At 32.4% G+C, this 18,801-nt stretch overlaps 2 protein-coding genes across 4 annotated transcripts; both read left to right on the forward strand.

Annotated features, from left to right (window-relative positions):
• Window positions 1-1,047: 1,047 nt before the first annotated feature.
• Window positions 1,048-15,641, forward strand: LOC101504479 (probable UDP-N-acetylglucosamine--peptide N-acetylglucosaminyltransferase SPINDLY). 3 transcript variants are annotated; one of them, XM_004516239.4, is made up of 18 exons: window positions 1,048-1,349; window positions 2,038-2,433; window positions 5,406-5,567; window positions 5,672-5,847; window positions 6,678-6,753; window positions 7,450-7,578; window positions 7,700-7,819; window positions 7,899-7,967; window positions 8,051-8,132; window positions 8,774-8,868; window positions 9,486-9,550; window positions 10,233-10,431; window positions 11,499-11,693; window positions 12,315-12,409; window positions 12,515-12,650; window positions 12,761-12,978; window positions 13,932-14,059; window positions 14,664-15,641. In XM_004516239.4, the coding sequence occupies exons 2-18, from the start codon at window positions 2,038-2,040 to the stop codon at window positions 15,089-15,091; spliced, it is 2,769 nt and encodes a 922-aa protein (XP_004516296.1). In that variant the 5' UTR covers window positions 1,048-1,349; the 3' UTR covers window positions 15,092-15,641. The 3 variants fall into 3 exon arrangements, with proteins under 3 accessions (XP_004516296.1, XP_027186910.1, XP_004516295.1); XM_004516238.4 differs by having other exon boundaries at window positions 1,049-1,349; window positions 2,010-2,433; XM_027331109.2 differs by lacking the exon at window positions 7,899-7,967 and having other exon boundaries at window positions 2,010-2,433.
• An 883-nt stretch (window positions 15,642-16,524) lies between these two features.
• LOC101505014 (casparian strip membrane protein 2) lies at window positions 16,525-18,077 on the forward strand. The gene is made up of 3 exons (XM_004516240.4): window positions 16,525-16,853; window positions 16,950-17,073; window positions 17,707-18,077. Exons 1-3 carry the CDS (start codon window positions 16,606-16,608, stop codon window positions 17,920-17,922), a joined length of 588 nt encoding a protein of 195 aa, XP_004516297.1. The 5' UTR covers window positions 16,525-16,605; the 3' UTR covers window positions 17,923-18,077.
• Window positions 18,078-18,801: the final 724 nt, after the last annotated feature.

Raw genomic sequence — 18,801 nt, forward strand, 5'->3', positions numbered from 1 at the left:
CCGTTAAGTGCGGAGCGGGTCCAGAATAGTTCGGGTTCAATTGCCATGCCTACTAAAAACCTTCCTAAAAAAATGCTTTTATTTTGCTCTAAAAAACTGCTTTTTGTCGATCTCACATATTTATCTATAGGAATAAATTTAATTGAATTACACTATGAATATTAATTTTTTTGGTACTTCTTTAGTTACATCTTAACATTTTCTCATGAGATGTAAATATTTAATTTGTATGAGATGTTTTCTCCTATTTTTGGCTTTGGCATGTTAATGTTGTAATATATTATAATTTACATTAAATTATTTTTATAAACGTTGACTTGCGTTTGTTATAATATTTTCCACTTTTTGAAATATAGGTGTAAATTGGTTTGGTAAATAGAAAATAAGAATTAACTAAATTTAGGCATTGACGTTACATTACAATCCTATAATATCATAATTTCTCCGATTCATATTGAAAGTTGGTTAATTTTTTTTCCTCGCATTACACGAGTTATTACACAAGTAATAATAAATACGGATAAAAATTTATAACATTTTCGAAATCAAATATTTCTCTAATCTCTTTTACACAAGTGACTAAAGGTAGTGTTTTTTTTAAGTAAAATAAATTTTTAGTCTTTATAAATATATTTATTTTATTTTTAATTCATAAAATTTTTTTCTTTAAACAAAACTCCATCAAATATTTTTTACAATTATAAATAATGGTAATAAACTATCAATATAAAACTTTTTACACTTTAGTGCATAATAATTAAACTTAAAACTTATTTAATTCTACTGAATTTAGGCAGGAGAGATGATATCTTATACTAAATAATTTTTTTTTTTAAATTACATGAGATTTATAGTTGCCTCTCTCTTAATAGCGGAATAGGAATCAAATTGATAATATGTCAATAGAAGTCTTTTTACTATTAGATCAACCGATCAGAGATAAGAGGTAATCTTTTTTATCACAATTATTTATTTATTTATTTATTTATTTATTGGTAACATTAATAATGGGAGGTAGTGATAAAAGGGCCAGTCCTTGTTTGGTTAAAGAAATAAAAGCCTGCGTTGTCCCTTTGCGTCCAATGTTATAATCAAACGCAGTACTGTCAGGTGGACTGGGTTTTGCAACACACACATCCTTCTCCTCCCTTCCTCTAACTACCGCCACCGCGTCTCGGAGGGGAAGACAGTGTCAACCACCACTTCCACCACCACTACCCTCTTCATCGCTAAATTTTCATTCTCCCTTTCAACTTCACGATGACGCTCCATTTCTCCACTCTTTAACTTAACCTCCCTCTCCCACTTCCCATGCCCTATCTTCTCTCCACTACTTGAAGAACCTTCTCGTAAGTTCCTAAACCCTAATTTTCTTCTTAATTTTACCGTTTTGTACTTCTTTGTTCTTGTATCTTTTTTTTTCTCCCTTATACGCTCAATGTTAGTTCTAGTTAGTTACTTCCTAGGGTTTTTATCTTTTCTTTTTTGATTTTTTTTTTCATGAACTTAATCGCTGCTTTCAAATTTCTTATGCTGGATTGTTCAATTTTTTCTATTTTAATTGTTGTGGTTTTTTGTATGTAGTATTGGAGTTAATATGAAACTTGGGTTTTAATTTTTATTTTTATGTTTATTGGCATTGTGTTTGATTAGAGTGCAAAAAATTATCGTTATCGCAGTTTATGGTTCAACTGGTTAATTGCATTGTGTTGATGGTCTGATTTTTTGTTTTTTATGTTGTTGTGTTTTTGTTTTGACTGGAAATGTTGTTGTGGTTGTTCGTATGTAATATTGGAGTTACTACGAAACTTGAGGTTTTTGTATGCTATTGACATTTGACAGTGTTGATTGGAGCAAAAAATCATCACAGTTGATGGTTCAATTTATTATTGGCATTATCTTGATGGTTTGATTTGTTGTTTTTTATGTTGTTGTGATTGTTAGTATGTAATATTGGAGTAATAATGAAACTTGGGATTTTTGTTTGTTATTGGCATTGTGTTGATTAGGGTGCAAAATTATCACTGTGTGATTCAGATGGCTTGGATGGAAGATAATGATGGGAATGGAAAAGAAAAGGAATTAGGTGGAAAAGAAAAAGAGTTAGGTGGGAATAATGGTTTTCCGAAAGTGACAGAACCATCTGTTAGTTCTGGTGGCTCTGGTGGGGACGATATTTCTTATGCCAACATTTTGCGTTCGAGGAACAAGTTTGTGGACTCTCTTGCTTTGTATGAACGTGTGTTGGAGAGTGATGGTGGAAATGTGGAGGCTCTCATTGGAAAAGGGATATGCTTGCAGATGCAGAATATGGGTAGGCTTGCTTTTGATAGTTTCTCCGAGGCTATTAAGTTGGATCCTCAGAATGCTTGTGCTCTCACGCATTGTGGTATTCTTTATAAAGAAGAAGGTCGCTTGATGGAGGCAGCCGAGGTATGTATATGCTAGATAAGTAGTTTTTATGATGAAATAGCATGGAATTTTTGTTTTCTAAGTCCATTTGTAGATGACACAGGAGGGCTTTAGCTGCATGGGAAGTTTTAATGTTCTTTTATAAATCCTGTATTTAACCAACTTAGTGGTGACTATTTTATATGTTGATTGCATTCATCGCACGTAAACTTGCTATGCTTCATATATTAGATTGAGTGAGGCATATGTTACAACTCTTGTCAGGAATAACACAAACTCTAAAAAGAACCTAAGAACTCCAGTGATTATGAGTTATGACTGGTTTCTGATTATGCCTCGAATATCTGCTAATTAATGTGGTTTGTAAAGTTTTGGTTCTTTTCAAACAAAGAACACATAAGAAACCTTTCTAACAGACTTATAAAAATTAGATTGAAGTTATGTGAGTTACTTAGTGAGGGCACTTGTTGTCAGCATCCTTGATATTCATATGCATACAAGATTTGATACATCATTTCATTTAAGTTAGCAAGACAATAGTAAAGAGTTGTACTAGTTCCTTTGAATCTAATATTTCCAATGATACATCAACTCCCATAAATCCACAAGATTGATAAATTAGTGGGAAAAATGCTAGTGTCTTAGACACCCTTAAAATATGTAAGTATGTAAATTACATATAAGATGAATAAAATCAGATCATGTGGGGTTCCCTTGTAAATCCTTCCAGTGATCTATATTGTTAATTTCAGCCCACTTAAGGCTAAATGGGAAGATTGTACTTATCATAGTCATCATGGATACGGTGCTTGGTTGCTTGTTACTTTGAACTAAGTTCTATATAGTGTTGATTATGTTTGTCGATACTGAAATCAAGAACCTGAAATAGTCATGATTTACATACATGTGTAAAGAATCTTTTCTTATCCATCTCCGTTCCATCCCTTAGTACCTGTGTATTGAACAAAAAAAATTCTTCGAGGGTTTGCACTATATATGCAGCATTAATGGCTACTGGCTAATAGATCTACTGTCTTGCTTTTCTTTCAGAACATCCATGCAGTTATTTACTGAGGGATGCATATACCTAGACTCCTAGCATATTTTTTAATTAGTTTAGGAACATTCAGGGATGTCTCTGTTCTTACTGTGCGTAATCATGTCTCTGTTCTTGTTTATTGCTTTGGTATCTTAACTTGTGTGCATATCCATTATTATTAGATTAGCCTTCTTAAGGCTTATGATTGATTAATGTTTCCGAGCTATTTATGGTTAGGGTCACGGTAATTAAAATTGAAGGTTGGTGTGTAAGATTGCACTATGTTACGATTTTTCCACCTTTGAGCGATCCTGATTCACAGAAAAATCATGAGCATGTTGGATTGGCCAATGTTGCTGTGTAAGCTTGTGGGATTGGTCTTACCCATACCCTTTTTCCAGTTGGGTTTCGTTGTCCACTTTTGAAAAACCCAATTCTGGGCTAAAATAGAAGCCTAACTTGATTTCTCATTTCTTACCTTTTAGTCTCTGCCTCTTGCAACCAGCTGCAGCCGCAATCCACAGTTGTTCTCCATTGCAGTTAAAACAACTATTATTTGCTGACCAGATTGTTCACCAGGTTGACTGCCAAGCTGAACTTGCTCCTATGGTGTTTGGAAAAGATTTACCGTTATTGGGAAGACCACCAGTTTGTCAGCTACTGCAGGAAAGTGCAGATCAATAGGATCCAGAAATAATTTTGTGCTCATTGCATAAAGCTGGGTACAGTGGATCCTGGGGGAAAGTTTTTTTTCTTTCTTTTTCCAATAGCTATTAAACATGAAGAAATTTAGTATATTGCAACCTTGAGGACAAGGTTGATTTTGAGGGTGGGGATGTGTATTGTTAGGATATATAGAATAAAAGGGAATAAGGGTAGTAATAGTAGTTGGAGCAGTTAGTTAGTTAGAGGAATATTTGTATAAATAGGAAGGTACAACAATAGAGGGGATGCATTTAGTATTAGTAGTGGCTGCAGTGGTTCTGTTGTAGGAGCGGAATCCCATGGAGGAGGGATCTCCCTTCTATTCTCTCCCTCACTCTCTCTCTCTCTTCCCCCTATTCTCTCCCATTATTTCAATAAAATAGTTCTTTGTTTTCAATTTGATTTCTTGGTTCCTAACCATTTTGGTCCACCATACCACCCCTCAAATCTTATACTTGTTATTGATTTTATGAACTGACATCTCACCTATTTCCTTTCGGATCATATTTTTTCTTTTCATAATTATTATTACACATAAGATAAATACTAAACTTTCAAAATATTAATGATTAGATAACTGAAATAAATGTCGGCAATCTTGAATTTTATTATATTATATTATTATCTATTACTTAATTATATAATATAACATAATACACTAAATAAATGTCGGCAATCTTTAATTATTATCTATTAATTAATTATATAATATTTTAATATTAAAATATGTTTTAATATTTTTCAGTAGGATCAGACTATCTGTGTTAAGATCTTGTGATTTCAATCTTGACTCTCCTTCCTGATCCCAAATAAAATTTCATTTTGACTGCCTTGGTTAGGGTATTATGAGGAATGCATAGCTTAATCTTGATGTCCTTAGTGTTGCATTTGTCATTGTCTGTACCACAATGTTTTGACAATTTAACCTGTTTGACTTAATTATATTCCCTATTATAGTATTTATTTCAGAAGTATGTTAACAATTTGTGTTCAAGTTGTTAAGAGGAAACATCTAAAATGTACACAACAGATGAATATAATATATATGAAGACGCAATATTCCCAGATACTGCATATGAAGTTGTTAAGAAAGAGGAAACATCTAAAGTATACACTATAGATGAATATAATATATATGAAGACACGATATTACCAATTACTGCATATACATGTTGTGTTGAATCTAGACACATGATATATGAGTCTAAGAGAAGCTATCACTAATAATCAAATGATTTACTTGGAGCAGTCATATCAAAAGGCTTTACGAGTGGATCCTGCGTACAAAGCAGCTGCTGAATGCTTATCCATTGTTCTGACGGATATTGGTACCAACATAAAGCTTGCAGGAAACACTCAGGAGGGAATTCAAAAATATTTTGAAGCCCTCAAAATAGATCCGCACTATGCTGTAATTCACTCTCAATCCTTTTCCTACATTTTCCTTTTAACTTATTCTGTTTTAAGCATATTATATGCAGCTATGGATATTTTTTTTTCTATCTGCCCTCGCAGCCAGCATATTATAACCTTGGTGTGGTCTATTCTGAAATGATGCAATATGACATGGCTCTCACTTTCTATGAAAAAGCTGCATCAGAGAGGCCTATGTATGCTGAAGCATATTGCAACATGGGCGTGATTTATAAAAATCGAGGTGATTTGGAAGCAGCTATTGCTTGTTATGAGAGGTACACAATATACCTAGAGCTTACACTTCTTTTGACGAGCCAAGTTTTGTATTTTTGTTTTGTTTAGTGTATTAGGAATAGCTCATTTTTTGCTCAAAATAGCTTATATCGAAACCTTGCCAAGAGAGCTTTTGGGAAACAATGATCTAAAAAGATTAAGGATCTGTTGGTGTATTTTTAACTATAAGACAAGTAAAAAATAATTATAAAAATTGTTTTTGAAAAAAAATATCAAAAAAGCTAATTCAGTGCTTTTCTTAGAAGGTAAAATTATCGTATTTGGACAAAAGCTCTAAGAAAGTTTCGTTGTAGAACCCTTTTTAAGCATACCTGTATGTTTACCTTAAAAAAGTGTTTCTATAATAATACTATTTCATGGCTTTGTTTTGTATAAAAAATTGTTTTCTCTCTAAATCTTTGGTTTCCATTTTTACTCCTAAACTGTCCCTTTTTCATTCTGATTCTTGTTTCCAAAGATTTAACAGGAAACAGTAAAAACAATTGTTTCTTGTGAAATCTTTGAAAACATCAAAAAGTGAAAACAATAGGGCAATTTTGTAATTAAATGGATAACCGGAGATGAAGAGGGAAAATGTCTTCTCAAACCAAACAAGCTCTATTATTTTTAACTTTCAAGTAAAACACTAAAAGGTTTTTTTTCCTTTCAAATTACATAATTTTTATAAATTTTTTTGACATACCTTTTAACTTAAAAATATGCATTTTATTTAAAAGAAGCACAAACAAATGGACTATTAATCTAATCATAACATGCACTTAATGGCTGGACATATGCTGTAGGCTTTATGATCAATTACTGTTATTGGCAGGTGTTTAGCTGTTTCACCTAACTTCGAGATTGCAAAAAATAATATGGCTATAGCTTTGACAGATTTGGGAACAAAGGTGATATATGCGGTGCTATTTTTTTAGCAATCTTGTTGATATTGTCTTTGTTTATGATGTCCTATTTCTTTGTTTTTAAAAATAATAATCATGAAATACTTCTATTATCAACATGGATAATAGTACAATGGTAATATAATTGAAATGACTTGTGGCACACAATTTACCGTGGACTCTATGTTTTAAAAACAAATTTGACAGGTAGAATTGTTGATTAAGGACTGACGGTTTTAACTTATTCTCCCTTAATTTTAAAATAGGGTTAGTAAAATGAATCTGATTTGTCGGGTCAAGCTTTTCAACATGAGGTATTTGACTAGGTTGGTGTACTTAATCCACTAACCCGCCTTAACCCGTTCCATTTCGTACAAATATTATGTGGGTTAGTGAGTTGTGACTAGGTGGACAGGATAACCCATTGGGTTGCATATTTTTTTTATTTAAATTAGTGGGCCAGGCTCAAACATGTTGACTTGCTAGCCATCTCTTTGTTTTAAAGAGGCCATTGAAATTAGGAAAACTCCTTGAGGCACGCGGAAGTGTGGTTTGTGTTTGTGAGCAATGCTTTATAACTTTTCTTGTCTATAATTTTTCTTGGGCACCTTTCTTTCTTTCAAATCCTCGTGTAACGGAATGCATTGACAATTTTGGATAATTTTTTCTTGCTCATGGAGATCACTGTTTTGTTTTGTATAGGTTAAATTGGAGGGTGACATCAACCGGGGTGTGGCTTTTTATAAGAAAGCCTTGTATTATAATTGGCATTATGCTGATGCTATGTATAATCTCGGGGTTGCTTATGGTGAGATGCTTAAGTTTGATATGGTATGTCTTGCATACATATCTATATTTATTTCTCACATAGTGCATATGCATGTAATATATTAAGTTACAGCTTTATAGTAGTATTAATTGCTACTTTGGAAAATCTTTTTATACTACTTAGGCTATTGTGTTCTATGAACTCGCCTTCCATTTCAATCCACATTGCGCGGAAGCTTGTAATAATCTAGGCGTTATATATAAAGATCGTGACAACCTCGATAAAGCTGTAGAATGCTACCAGGTAATGACAATTGTCTCTGTTGTTTCAACCCTTGCTGGATCGCATAGATTTTTGTTAGCAATCTTTTTTTGTATTGCAGCTTGCTTTGTCAATCAAACCCAACTTTTCACAGTCATTAAATAATCTTGGTGTTGTATACACTGTTCAGGTAAGCATTGTGCAATTTTTGAATTTTGAAGTTGGTCAATTGTCTTGAGTGACTAATTTTGTTATCTTCTCTACTTTCTCCAGGGTAAAATGGATGCTGCTGCAAGTATGATTGAGAAAGCTATCATTGCAAATCCAACATATGCAGAAGCATACAATAACCTAGGTCTTTTTATCTTCTATCTAATAAATTAGTTGTTTGATCATTGTGCTTCGCAGCAACTTAAATGTGCCTGTCTTTGTCAAGGTTGTGCTGTTTCTTGTTTGACATGTTACTACCATAATTTTGGATTTGGTTATGTTGGTTATGTTGGCTAAATGGCTTTGTTGAAATGTGGATTGTGCGATCAACATGTGAAATGGTTTTCTTAGTTTGACTTTGCCAAGCTTCTTGGTTGCATAGAGTTATCTCAGCCAACAGATTTCTCTCTAATCTAACTATGATCGACTAACATTATTATAGTCTTTAGGATGGTTAAAAAGGTGAACAAATAGTGCTAAAATAGTAAAAAGTCTGTCAAATAGTTTATATATAGATATATTCAAAGGGATTGGCCAAAAAGCTGGTTACAAAGCTTATGTTGAAATGATACTACTGCTGCTGAGGCAAGAATTGCAACTATTGATAAATGTTTCGTGCATTTATTAAATGAAAAGCTAGTGGCTGTGTTTACATTCTTTGCATGGTGACTTCTGTTCTCATTGTATATGGTTATAATATACATTTTATTTCAAGGTGCCTAAGTAAGTGAAACCCCAACACCTTTTTCTATCATACACTTCATCTTTTATATTCTTGGTGTACAGGAGTTCTTTACAGGGATGCTGGTGATATTGCTCTAGCAATTAATGCTTATGAACAATGTCTCAAGATTGATCCTGACTCTCGAAATGCTGGCCAGGTCTGGTGCACTGTGGGTGAATTTGTTTTGTATTGTTAACTTCTGTAAAATTTTCCAATGCCGGCAGTTGCCAGTATGGGCGCTACTTACATCTGTCAAATCATAGTTTTTCAGGCTGAATATAAAACCATTAAGTCAATGTTTATCAATAATGTGTAAAGAAACAATTTGAACCTGTTATCATTTCTTAAAAGTTTCATTGGATACAGTTGACACATTTAGAGAAACCGAATTGGTATTTAAACTTTTGATTAACATTGTTTCTATTTTGAGAAAGTAACTTTGTGCAATCTTCATCCATCAAAGTATATGTCATATATGTTCTGTGTTTCTCTGTTTCTACCATGGATACAAACTTAACTGTAGGTTGGGTCATGTTGAATCCTGCATCAATTTCTCTTCATATTTTTTGCTTTGTTTCTAGTTGCAACAGAGTTAGATTTTCTCTCTATTGCCAATAATTAAGCATTAAGAAGTTTGATTTTTATATTCACATTAGTTATGATACAAAGTGTTGATGCATGGATTTTTGTTCCTTGCAAGAATTATGTCTTTTGATTATTGAAGCTTTTTCCTAAAGTTATGGAATCCTTATTTTAATGCACATTAATTTGCAGAACCGCTTGCTTGCGATGAATTACATAGATGAAGGAAATGATGACAAACTTTTTGAAGCTCACAGGTAACAACTTTCTCCTTTGAACTTTTGTACTTCTATTTCTATTATTAGTAGTATTTTACTGATTGAACTCTCTATAGATGCTTCGTCAACTTCATTAATTCTTTTCTTTAAATTTTATGACCTATTTGCTTTTCCTATGTGATGGGAGAAAATAGAAATTTAATTGATTTCCTGATTAACTTCATTGATTTTCCATAAATGTTTGTTGACATGCAGTATGGCTTCCCTGGATGACATTAAAAATACTTTTCCTGTAACAGCATTGTGCTGTTGGGAAGGGTGTGTGGGAGAGAGAGAAAGGGACGTAGTTTATGCTTTTATAATTAAGAAAAATAAAAGTAAAAAATGGTTAAAAGAAAAATACTTCTCCAGCTGCCTATTAAGAAATGAATAGTTGTATGGCATAAGGCATGTTTTTCTTCTTTTAAATCACAATGACGGATTATGTGAGCGTAAGCTGTTTTTCTGCATTGATATTTAGGAGTACATTTTTCTTCACGTTGACTCTGAAAGTACCATTTCTATATGTGATCAATGATATGATATGCATGGGTTACAATTGGTTGTAGTTTCAATTGCCATATTTTGTCAGCCTTAATATTTTTATCCACAGCAATTTACTTTATGTGAAAGTAGAATAGCATTTAGGTTTAAGACTTATCAGAACAATGTTTCTTTTCAGGGATTGGGGTAGGCGATTTATGAGACTATATCAACAATTCACATCATGGGATAACTCAAAAGATCCCGAACGGCCTCTTGTGATAGGATATGTATCTCCTGATTATTTTACACACTCTGTGTCATATTTCATAGAAGCTCCCCTTATCTATCATGACTATGCCAAATATAAAGTGATTGTTTATTCAGCCGTTGTCAAGGTATCATTTATGAATCCATGTGTGTGAAATGCTTCATATAGTGCTTTTAATGCATTTGGTCATTTTTTAAAAGCTTCTGTGGTGCATTTGGGCATCACATAGGTAATTGCTTAATATATTTTTCTGTGCTATGTTAAAGTTAGAGCTTAAGTTTTATCTATACTCCCTTGCAGGAACTGAAAAACCTTATAGGTGGTTAGCTTTCAAATGTGTTATGACTTGGATGTATGTGTGTTTATTTTTCTTTGATCGCAAATGACACCTTTTAAGAAATATTTTCTCTGCCCACTTAGCTTCATGTCTATTGTGAGTCCTGTTTTTCTGGCAGTTGCCAATTAATACTCCATCATAGTATTGGAATATAGTTAGATATTTGTTATATCTTTTAACTTGTAGTTATCTATTCTGGTTTCATGTTTTAGTTCAACCAGAATTGATGTGCATGAGGTTTCAGTAATATAATCTTATAGCTTTCACATTAGAAAATATTCAATAAGTTTTCTGCAGAGTATCTAGTTGATTATATTCCGACACTTGCTGAATTGATCTGTTGGGAATGTTGAAAATAAGTTATACTGCTTTATTGTTGGAGATCTTGATGGCATTGGAAAACTACCCTTTAGGTGTCATAGGCTGTGAATGAAGTTGTTAGTGGTATTCTTTTGGATAATGGAAATCAAATAATTGCTTTTTTCTCTGGACATCCATTCAAATTTGTGCTCATAGATTATTTGGATTAAGTGTTACAAGAACTTTCTTTTTCTATTACAAATCCTCAGACAGTCCTCTAGTAAATGCAAGATAAGTTGTTTAAAATAAAATAACAATAGGTTACCTTTTCTTGGATCTTGTCATAGAATAGAAGGAGCTTTATTGCACCGGATTATTTGTGAATCCTCAGGCTTAGCAGGAGAGAATAGATACTAGCCTGCATAGAGACTTCAACATAATTTGTCTCGACATACAACTAATTATTGTTAACATTCTAACCGAGGTTCCATAATTTGTCGTATTATCAATATCTCCATTTTTTTCCATCTTGAATTGATTTTCTTGTGATGTTGCAGGCAGATGCAAAAACCAATCGGTTTAGAGAGAAAGTCTTAAAAAAGGGCGGGATCTGGAAAGATATATATGGGACTGATGAAAAGAAGGTTGCCGATATGGTTAGAGAAGATCAAGTTGATATTTTGGTTGAACTTACTGGTCATACTGCAAACAATAAGCTGGGAATGATGGCATGTCGACCCGCTCCAGTTCAGGTATTTTTTAACAAATCTGTGATCTATATGCATACTTTTTTCCTTTGTTTTTCAGCTTACAGCTTTTCTTATCCTTGCTTACTACACCACATATATAGTTGTCCTTTTTTTTCTTCTATTATTTGTTTAGTTGTATCAGATGTTTTGTGTAGATGCACATTTGTATTTTGTTGCTTATGTTTGCACATTATTTCTGATTTCTCTTAAAGTATATTTCTTTGAATCTATGCGATTTTCTTTGTGTAATAGAAATTGGAAGATTTGTTTGACAGTGCTTAGTTTAGCCTGGCTAATTGCTAGTATTTAAGTCTTCTAATATGCACTTTATTTTATTGATGAGCAATATTAGGCTAGAATCACGAAGTGAGACGCCATTTACGTATAATATTCAAAAGAAACTTACACGGGTGAATTCATTTTGAACAACTACTGTCATTATCTATGCTTTTGTTTCAATCTTACATATAGCTTTCTTCATGTATGTGCTAAATCTACTCATCAAGCTGTGATATGTAGCAGTGTGCATCATTTTATGGCAACATGTGTCATACTGTCATTAATGTGGTGAATGTTTTTAATTTCATCTCTGGGAAATTGCAACTTATATTGCTTGACATGCAGGTGACTTGGATTGGTTATCCCAATACTACAGGATTACCTACAATTGATTATAGAATCACTGATTCACTGGCAGACCCTCTTGAAACAAAGCAGAAGTAGTTATCTTCTTGAATTTCTGTACATTCTTGTCATTGATCTATAATTTTCTCTATTACTTCTATTGCTTTTTATTTTCTCATGTCATGTTTCCTGTGTTACAGGCATGTTGAAGAGCTAGTCCGATTACCAGATTGCTTCCTTTGTTATACTCCTTCCCCTGAGGCTGGTCCTGTGTGTCCAACTCCTGCTCTTTCCAATGGTTTTATCACATTTGGTAGTTTTAACAATCTTGCCAAGGTAGCGTGTGTTAAAATATTATCATGTACATGTCTGTTTTTGTTTAGAAAGAACAAATTATTAAAAGAGAGGTCATGTATCTCCTGACTTCTGCTATTTTGTTTCATCAGATTACTCCTAAAGTTTTGAAGGTTTGGGCAAGGATACTGTGTGCAATTCCAAATTCTCGCCTTGTGGTAAAATGTAAACCATTTTGCTGTGATAGTGTGAGACAGAGGTTTCTTTCAACACTAGAGCAGTTAGGCTTGGAACCACTACGTGTTGATCTTCTGCCCCTTATTCTTCTTAACCATGATCATATGCAAGCATATTCCCTAATGGACATCAGGTAGTATCTATTTTTGTATTCTTTAAGGTTTTTATGGTCCTGTCCAAACTCATTTTTCTTGCATAGAGATATTGGTTTACTGTTGGTTGTCTCGTAATTATGTGCAGCACGTCTGTTTTATCTGTTCTTCTCAGTAATTTTTAACCTTTTTCATGTCCTTGGTGCATATTGGATACAACTAGTTCAATATAAAAGCAATTCTTGGACACCAGGAATGTAGCATAATTTAAATGAACTAGTATTTGGAACTTACAATGAAAATTCTCTAGAGAGAGAGCATTTACTCAAAAGGATGTTCTTGTGGAAAAATTCAGCAAAATCAAGCACGTTCTTACTCTTTCAAAATATATTTGCATACGTTGCATCCTAAAAACTCTAGTAGTTCATTAGTTATACTAAGGATGGTTGTTTCTTAAATTATAAAATTTACCTACATTGGCATAGTTACTTGGGAAACCATAATTCTCAAATTTTCCTTTTGTTGGCATAACCTAACCTTTCATATTTCATGATCATAGTATCAGTCTATCTTTGTAATGTTACCTTCCCTAAACAGTATCATATGAATAGCATATATAAAAGCACAATTAAAGACTGTTTACAAATATAGATTACAACTTACAAGTCATTTCTTGGTTAATTCATTGAGTGTGAAACATATTATGAAACAACTACTTGTAATATTGTTCTGCTTATCTTAATGAACTTTTATCATATGCTCTCAGATTTTGATTTTAATCTTGTCTCATCAATCATGGTTGACGTCTTACCAATTTTTTGTTGATTGTTTGTGTTTCTAGTGAAATGCAAGTCAGAGCTACATAAATATCTTGAATAGGACAAAAATCCAACTGTGGATGTGCTTTTGATTATGATTATAAGAAGTATGAAATGCTTTGTATATGTGGAATATCTTGTTTTATACCCTCTGCAAACTGTTATTTCTTTTGTAGTTTGGACACATTTCCATATGCTGGGACGACTACGACATGTGAATCTTTATATATGGGAGTTCCATGTGTTACAATGGCTGGTTCAGTACATGCGCACAACGTCGGTGTTAGTCTTCTTAGCAAAGTTGGTACGGAATTCACTTCAATATTTGTTTGATGTTGAGTACGTTGTGTAATACTATTACTGCGAAATTACTGTTTCATGTTTTACCATGTGATTTTGTGGAATGCCTTACAGCAGGCCAAGGCAGTGCCTGGCTAAAGTCAATGAAACTTTCGGACAGAGTTTGGCATAGAATTTGATCTCTATCTTGATTTTTTCATATTAGTATTCGTTGTTTTGGTATCTAAAATCCACGCTTTAATGTCTTGTCGTGTTCTTCCCTATAGTTTTCTTTAGTCCCCTTCTACTCTCCTTGCTGCTGCTTCTTCAAGTCGTATCAATATATATATCCAAATTCCCCAAAATTAGATTTTACTACCTCTACGATGGGGGCTACCTCAATTTTCTCTCGTATGATTGTATTTTTCAATCCTATATTGTCTTGTGCAACTGTTTAGATGTCAGCAATTCTATGGCATCTCTTTCATCTTCTGTTTCTTTTTTCCATTTTTGAACTTGGGGGAGGTAATTTGATGGTCAGTACAAAATAGTTTGTAGAGCATAATTTTCTTTTGCATTATTTGGTTTCCTCCTTTAAACTACTGAATATCTCACTTTTAACAATTCAGGTCTGGGGAATTTGATTGCCAAAAATGAAGATGAATATGTTAAATTGGCCATGAAGTTAGCCTCCGACGTTTCAGCATTACAAAACTTGAGAATGAGTCTGCGAGAGCTCATGTCCAAGTCCCCTGTCTGTGATGGAGCAAAATTTGCCCTTGGTCTTGAATCAACATATAGGCACATGTGGCGCAGATATTGTAAAGGAGATGTTCCGTCATTGAAACGAATGGAGTTATTAGAACAGCCTGTCACTGCTGAAAAGAACTCTGAGCGAGCAGCAATAGTTGCAAAGGTAAGTGACGGCAGCCCTGGATCTGTCATGGCCAATGGATTCAGTTCAATGCAGCCACCCAAGCTTAATAGTAATGGCTGCGAAGAAAATGGTGGGTCCTTGAAATACAGTAGTAAGCAGGGAGTGGTGGATGCAAGTTGAATTTCATCTGAGAAATTCCTTTGCAGTTTGTGATGAGTGGTTCGAGGATGTTGAACTGTATTACTATAGGTAGAGTATTAAGCTGGCATGTATATTGTGGTAACTATTGGAAGAGGCTTGCAGCAACCACAGCCTCACAAAAAGTAATCTTTTCACAGAAGGCCAATTTTTTTGGGAAAGAAGTGAGCAGTGATTATCAAATCGATTTGTCTCAACTGGTTTGGGTATGCGAAGAGGCGGTGCTGTCTAAATGACATCCTTTGGTAGCTGTAGCACACCTTTTTCCCTGAATTATGAATAGTGGCTATAGCATTAAAGCATAGAGCAATTTGAACAAATCGCTATTCTGCGAAATATTACGAAGTGATATAAAATAGCAGCTATGGTGCTATAGCATAGTAGAATTTAAACAAATTGTTATTTTCTGGGATGTGGTGTGATTGACAAAACTAATTATATAGTTAGAGTGTAGATTGTGTGATATTTATTTGCTGATTTTCTTGTCTGGAATCACATTGTTGGTCAGTTTATAATGAGTTTTTCTGAATGATGACCGTGACAGTGTTCTTATAGTCATTAATTATTATACGATTGTTGATTAAGATGAGGAACATAGAAGTCTAATCTCAAAATAATACTCTTATGTGATTAACTATTATTGTTACTTGCCACATTTTGAGAGAAAATATACTCAAGAATTGAGTGAAATAATAATTATTCATAACTGATAGGAAAAATGTTTTTTTTTTTAATTTGAATGCTTGATTGTGAAGTCATTTTTTTCTATTGTGAATCTTTAGTATTATATATAGCTAAAATTTTATCACGAGATTAAGTATTCTAATTTTGAAATTTAACATTTTTTTATTGAAAAGATGTGTTTATCATTTTTCATGAATTTATGCTCACAAAACATTTAGAAATATCAATCAAGATTTAAACCTTAGTTTGCTACACATAAATATAGTACTTTCTACTAGACTCAATCTTATTTTAAATTGCATTGAAATTAAAAAATGAATCTGTTTTTGAAATAATTTTTTCTTATGTATATATGACAATTATTATGGAACAATAGGAGTACTATTAATGGAGTAGACGACAACGTACCACACTAAGTTGTGTTTTGGAATAACGATAGATAGACATGCCTGATCATGGGGCACTCATAGACACTGTTCGATTACTTTCAGGTATTAATAATGGATTAGGGAGGGCATAAATGGTTTGGTTGATCGATTATAATAGATGGGTTTGTTTATCAATCAAAGAGCAAAGTCCAAAATTTGACAACCATTGTCCTTTTTCAAATAAAACTTAAAACAGATGGTATATATCTTATAACAACTCACATTGACTTTACTTTATTCTATTTATGTTATACAAATGCTTAGCATGCCTTCCTCTCTCTCTCTATATAAGCTTCAACAAATCAATCCATTTCCTTATTCACATTACAATATATATCCTTATATTTCTTTCAAGCTTAATTATCCCATTTTAAATCCAAAAAAATGTCAACAAGTACAACCATTGATGTTCCGGAATCAAGCAACATTAAGGGAAAAACAACTCTAGTTGCACCTCCAAGGCCAGGAGGATGGAAGAAAGGCATGGCAATAATGGACTTCATTCTAAGGTTAGGCGCCATAGCTGCCGCTCTCGGCGCGGCGGCCTCCATGGGAACAAGTGATCAAACTCTTCCTTTCTTCACTCAGTTCTTTCAATTTGAAGCTAGCTATGATAGCTTTACTACCTTCCAGTATGTAACATTCAAAACTGTACATACTTTCTACGCCTTTTCAAAATATTAATCAATGCAATATTAATTATTCATCTTAATGCTTGAAAAATGCAGGTTTTTTGTTATTTCAATGGCAATTGTAGGTGGCTACTTAGTCCTATCTCTACCATTCTCCATAGTAGCCATCATTCGCCCTCATGCAAAAGGACCAAGGCTTTTCCTGATTATCTTAGACACTGTAATTAAGATCTTCTATTTATCATCTATACGATACATGGATTTGGATTTCGTGTTAAAAAACAGTTATATGCAGTAAATAATCTCATCCATTGATTTGATATCAAACGTTCAAATGACATATTCAAAAATAATTATAAATTTTTGAGTCTCAACCATTTATTTAGTTCAGATAGTTGAGATTCACAACTGCATGATCCAATTACTGAAAAATCATTTCTTGATACTATTTTATTTACGCTTAAAAAATTTATTTTGATGAGGCACACAAGTCATTTTCTAGAATTTTGGTTTTTCACCAACATTTCTTTTTTGTTTTTCCATGCAATGGGTTTATTTTGCTACTAGTTAAAATAAAAAATAGTATTTTCTAAATTGGTTAGAACAGGATAATCAAATTACATGGTTCTGTTTTAAATTTTAAGCATATTTAAAAATAAAATAGAACAAAACAACATGTAAACTTCAGTTCCATTAAAAAAAGTTCAATATAAGAGATATTGCTAGTGATAAGCTGGTTGATATTACAATTTGAATTAAGTTTATAGATAATTCTTTTGGATGAACTTAAGGTTTATAATATTTGCATAATTTAATTCAATTTATCTCTTTTTGTGTGTTTATGAAATTTTAGGTGTTTCTTACTCTAGCTACGTCTTGTGGTGCTTCAGCTGCTTCAATAGTATACTTGGCACACAATGGGAATCAAGACACAAATTGGCTTGCTATTTGCAATCAATTTGGAGATTTTTGTGCACAGACAAGTGGAGCAGTTGTGTCATCATTTGTAACTGTTGTTATTTTAGTCTTGTTGGTTGTCATGTCTGCTTTGGTTCTTGGGAAGCATTGAAAATTAAGATGAGATGACTATGCTGTGTAGGGGCCTAAGTGTCCTATATATTGTAGTGGGGGTTTTCATGGTTTCATTGAATTGTGTTAAATTGATTCGAGATGATGTTGTTATGGAATATTAATTATAATTAATATTATTTCTTATATTTGGAAGTTTGAGTTTAGCCATTAATTATAAGCAAAAGTCACTCCTCTTTAAATTAGACTCTTAAATAGATAATTATTTAATGCTACAATTTTTCATAATTTAATTTTAGATAATATTTCAATTTTTTATTTATTATTTAATCATTTATTTAATTTTATTATAAAAATTCAAAAATATAAAGAATGAAAATATGATTTTATTTGAAGATTTGATTATAAATTTAATAAAATTTATATTATATCGAAGATGATAATTAATTTTATAAATTTTGTTTGAAAATTTTGATGAATTTTTATAAAATAAGGATAACATTGTTAACATTTTAAAACATAAAAGATCAAGTTGTTTATTTAAAATTAAATAAATGACCAAATTGAAAAAAAAAACATAAATAAATAAAATATTATGTGAAATTAAGTTAAAGAACCGCATGAACAATTCTGCCTTACCTAATTATACTTAACGGAAGTTAAATTAAAGTTAAATGTTTTTATATAAATTGCAAATCGCATTCACATACTATTATAAAAGCGACATAAATCAATTTTAAAACAAGTTATAAATATAGGCTAAATTACATCCGCGATCCCTTAACTTAATTTCAGTTAACGTTTTAGTCATTTATTTTTTTCTTTTTCTTTCCGATTTGGTTCTTTATTTTAATTTTAAGTGACAATTTGATATTTTATGTTTTAAAATGTCAACAATGTTATCATTTTTTTACAAAAA

The sequence above is a fragment of the Cicer arietinum genome, chromosome 4 (assembly GCF_000331145.2).
Source record: "Cicer arietinum cultivar CDC Frontier isolate Library 1 chromosome 4, Cicar.CDCFrontier_v2.0, whole genome shotgun sequence".
NCBI classification, from domain to species: Eukaryota; Viridiplantae; Streptophyta; class Magnoliopsida; order Fabales; family Fabaceae; genus Cicer; species Cicer arietinum.

Bases quoted from the DNA above. Each gene is read 5' to 3' on its own strand.
- LOC101504479 (XM_004516239.4), top strand. From the start codon at position 2,038: ATGGCTTGGATGGAAGATAATGATGGGAATGGAAAAGAAAAGGAATTA. The intron at 7,579-7,699 runs GTATGTCTTGCA...TATACTACTTAG, and splicing joins AGATGCTTAAGTTTGATATG to GCTATTGTGTTCTATGAACT. The intron at 7,968-8,050 runs GTAAGCATTGTG...TACTTTCTCCAG, and splicing joins GTGTTGTATACACTGTTCAG to GGTAAAATGGATGCTGCTGC.
- LOC101505014 (XM_004516240.4), top strand. From the start codon at position 16,606: ATGTCAACAAGTACAACCATTGATGTTCCGGAATCAAGCAACATTAAG. The intron at 16,854-16,949 runs GTATGTAACATT...TGAAAAATGCAG, and splicing joins GATAGCTTTACTACCTTCCA to GTTTTTTGTTATTTCAATGG. The intron at 17,074-17,706 runs GTAATTAAGATC...ATGAAATTTTAG, and splicing joins TCCTGATTATCTTAGACACT to GTGTTTCTTACTCTAGCTAC.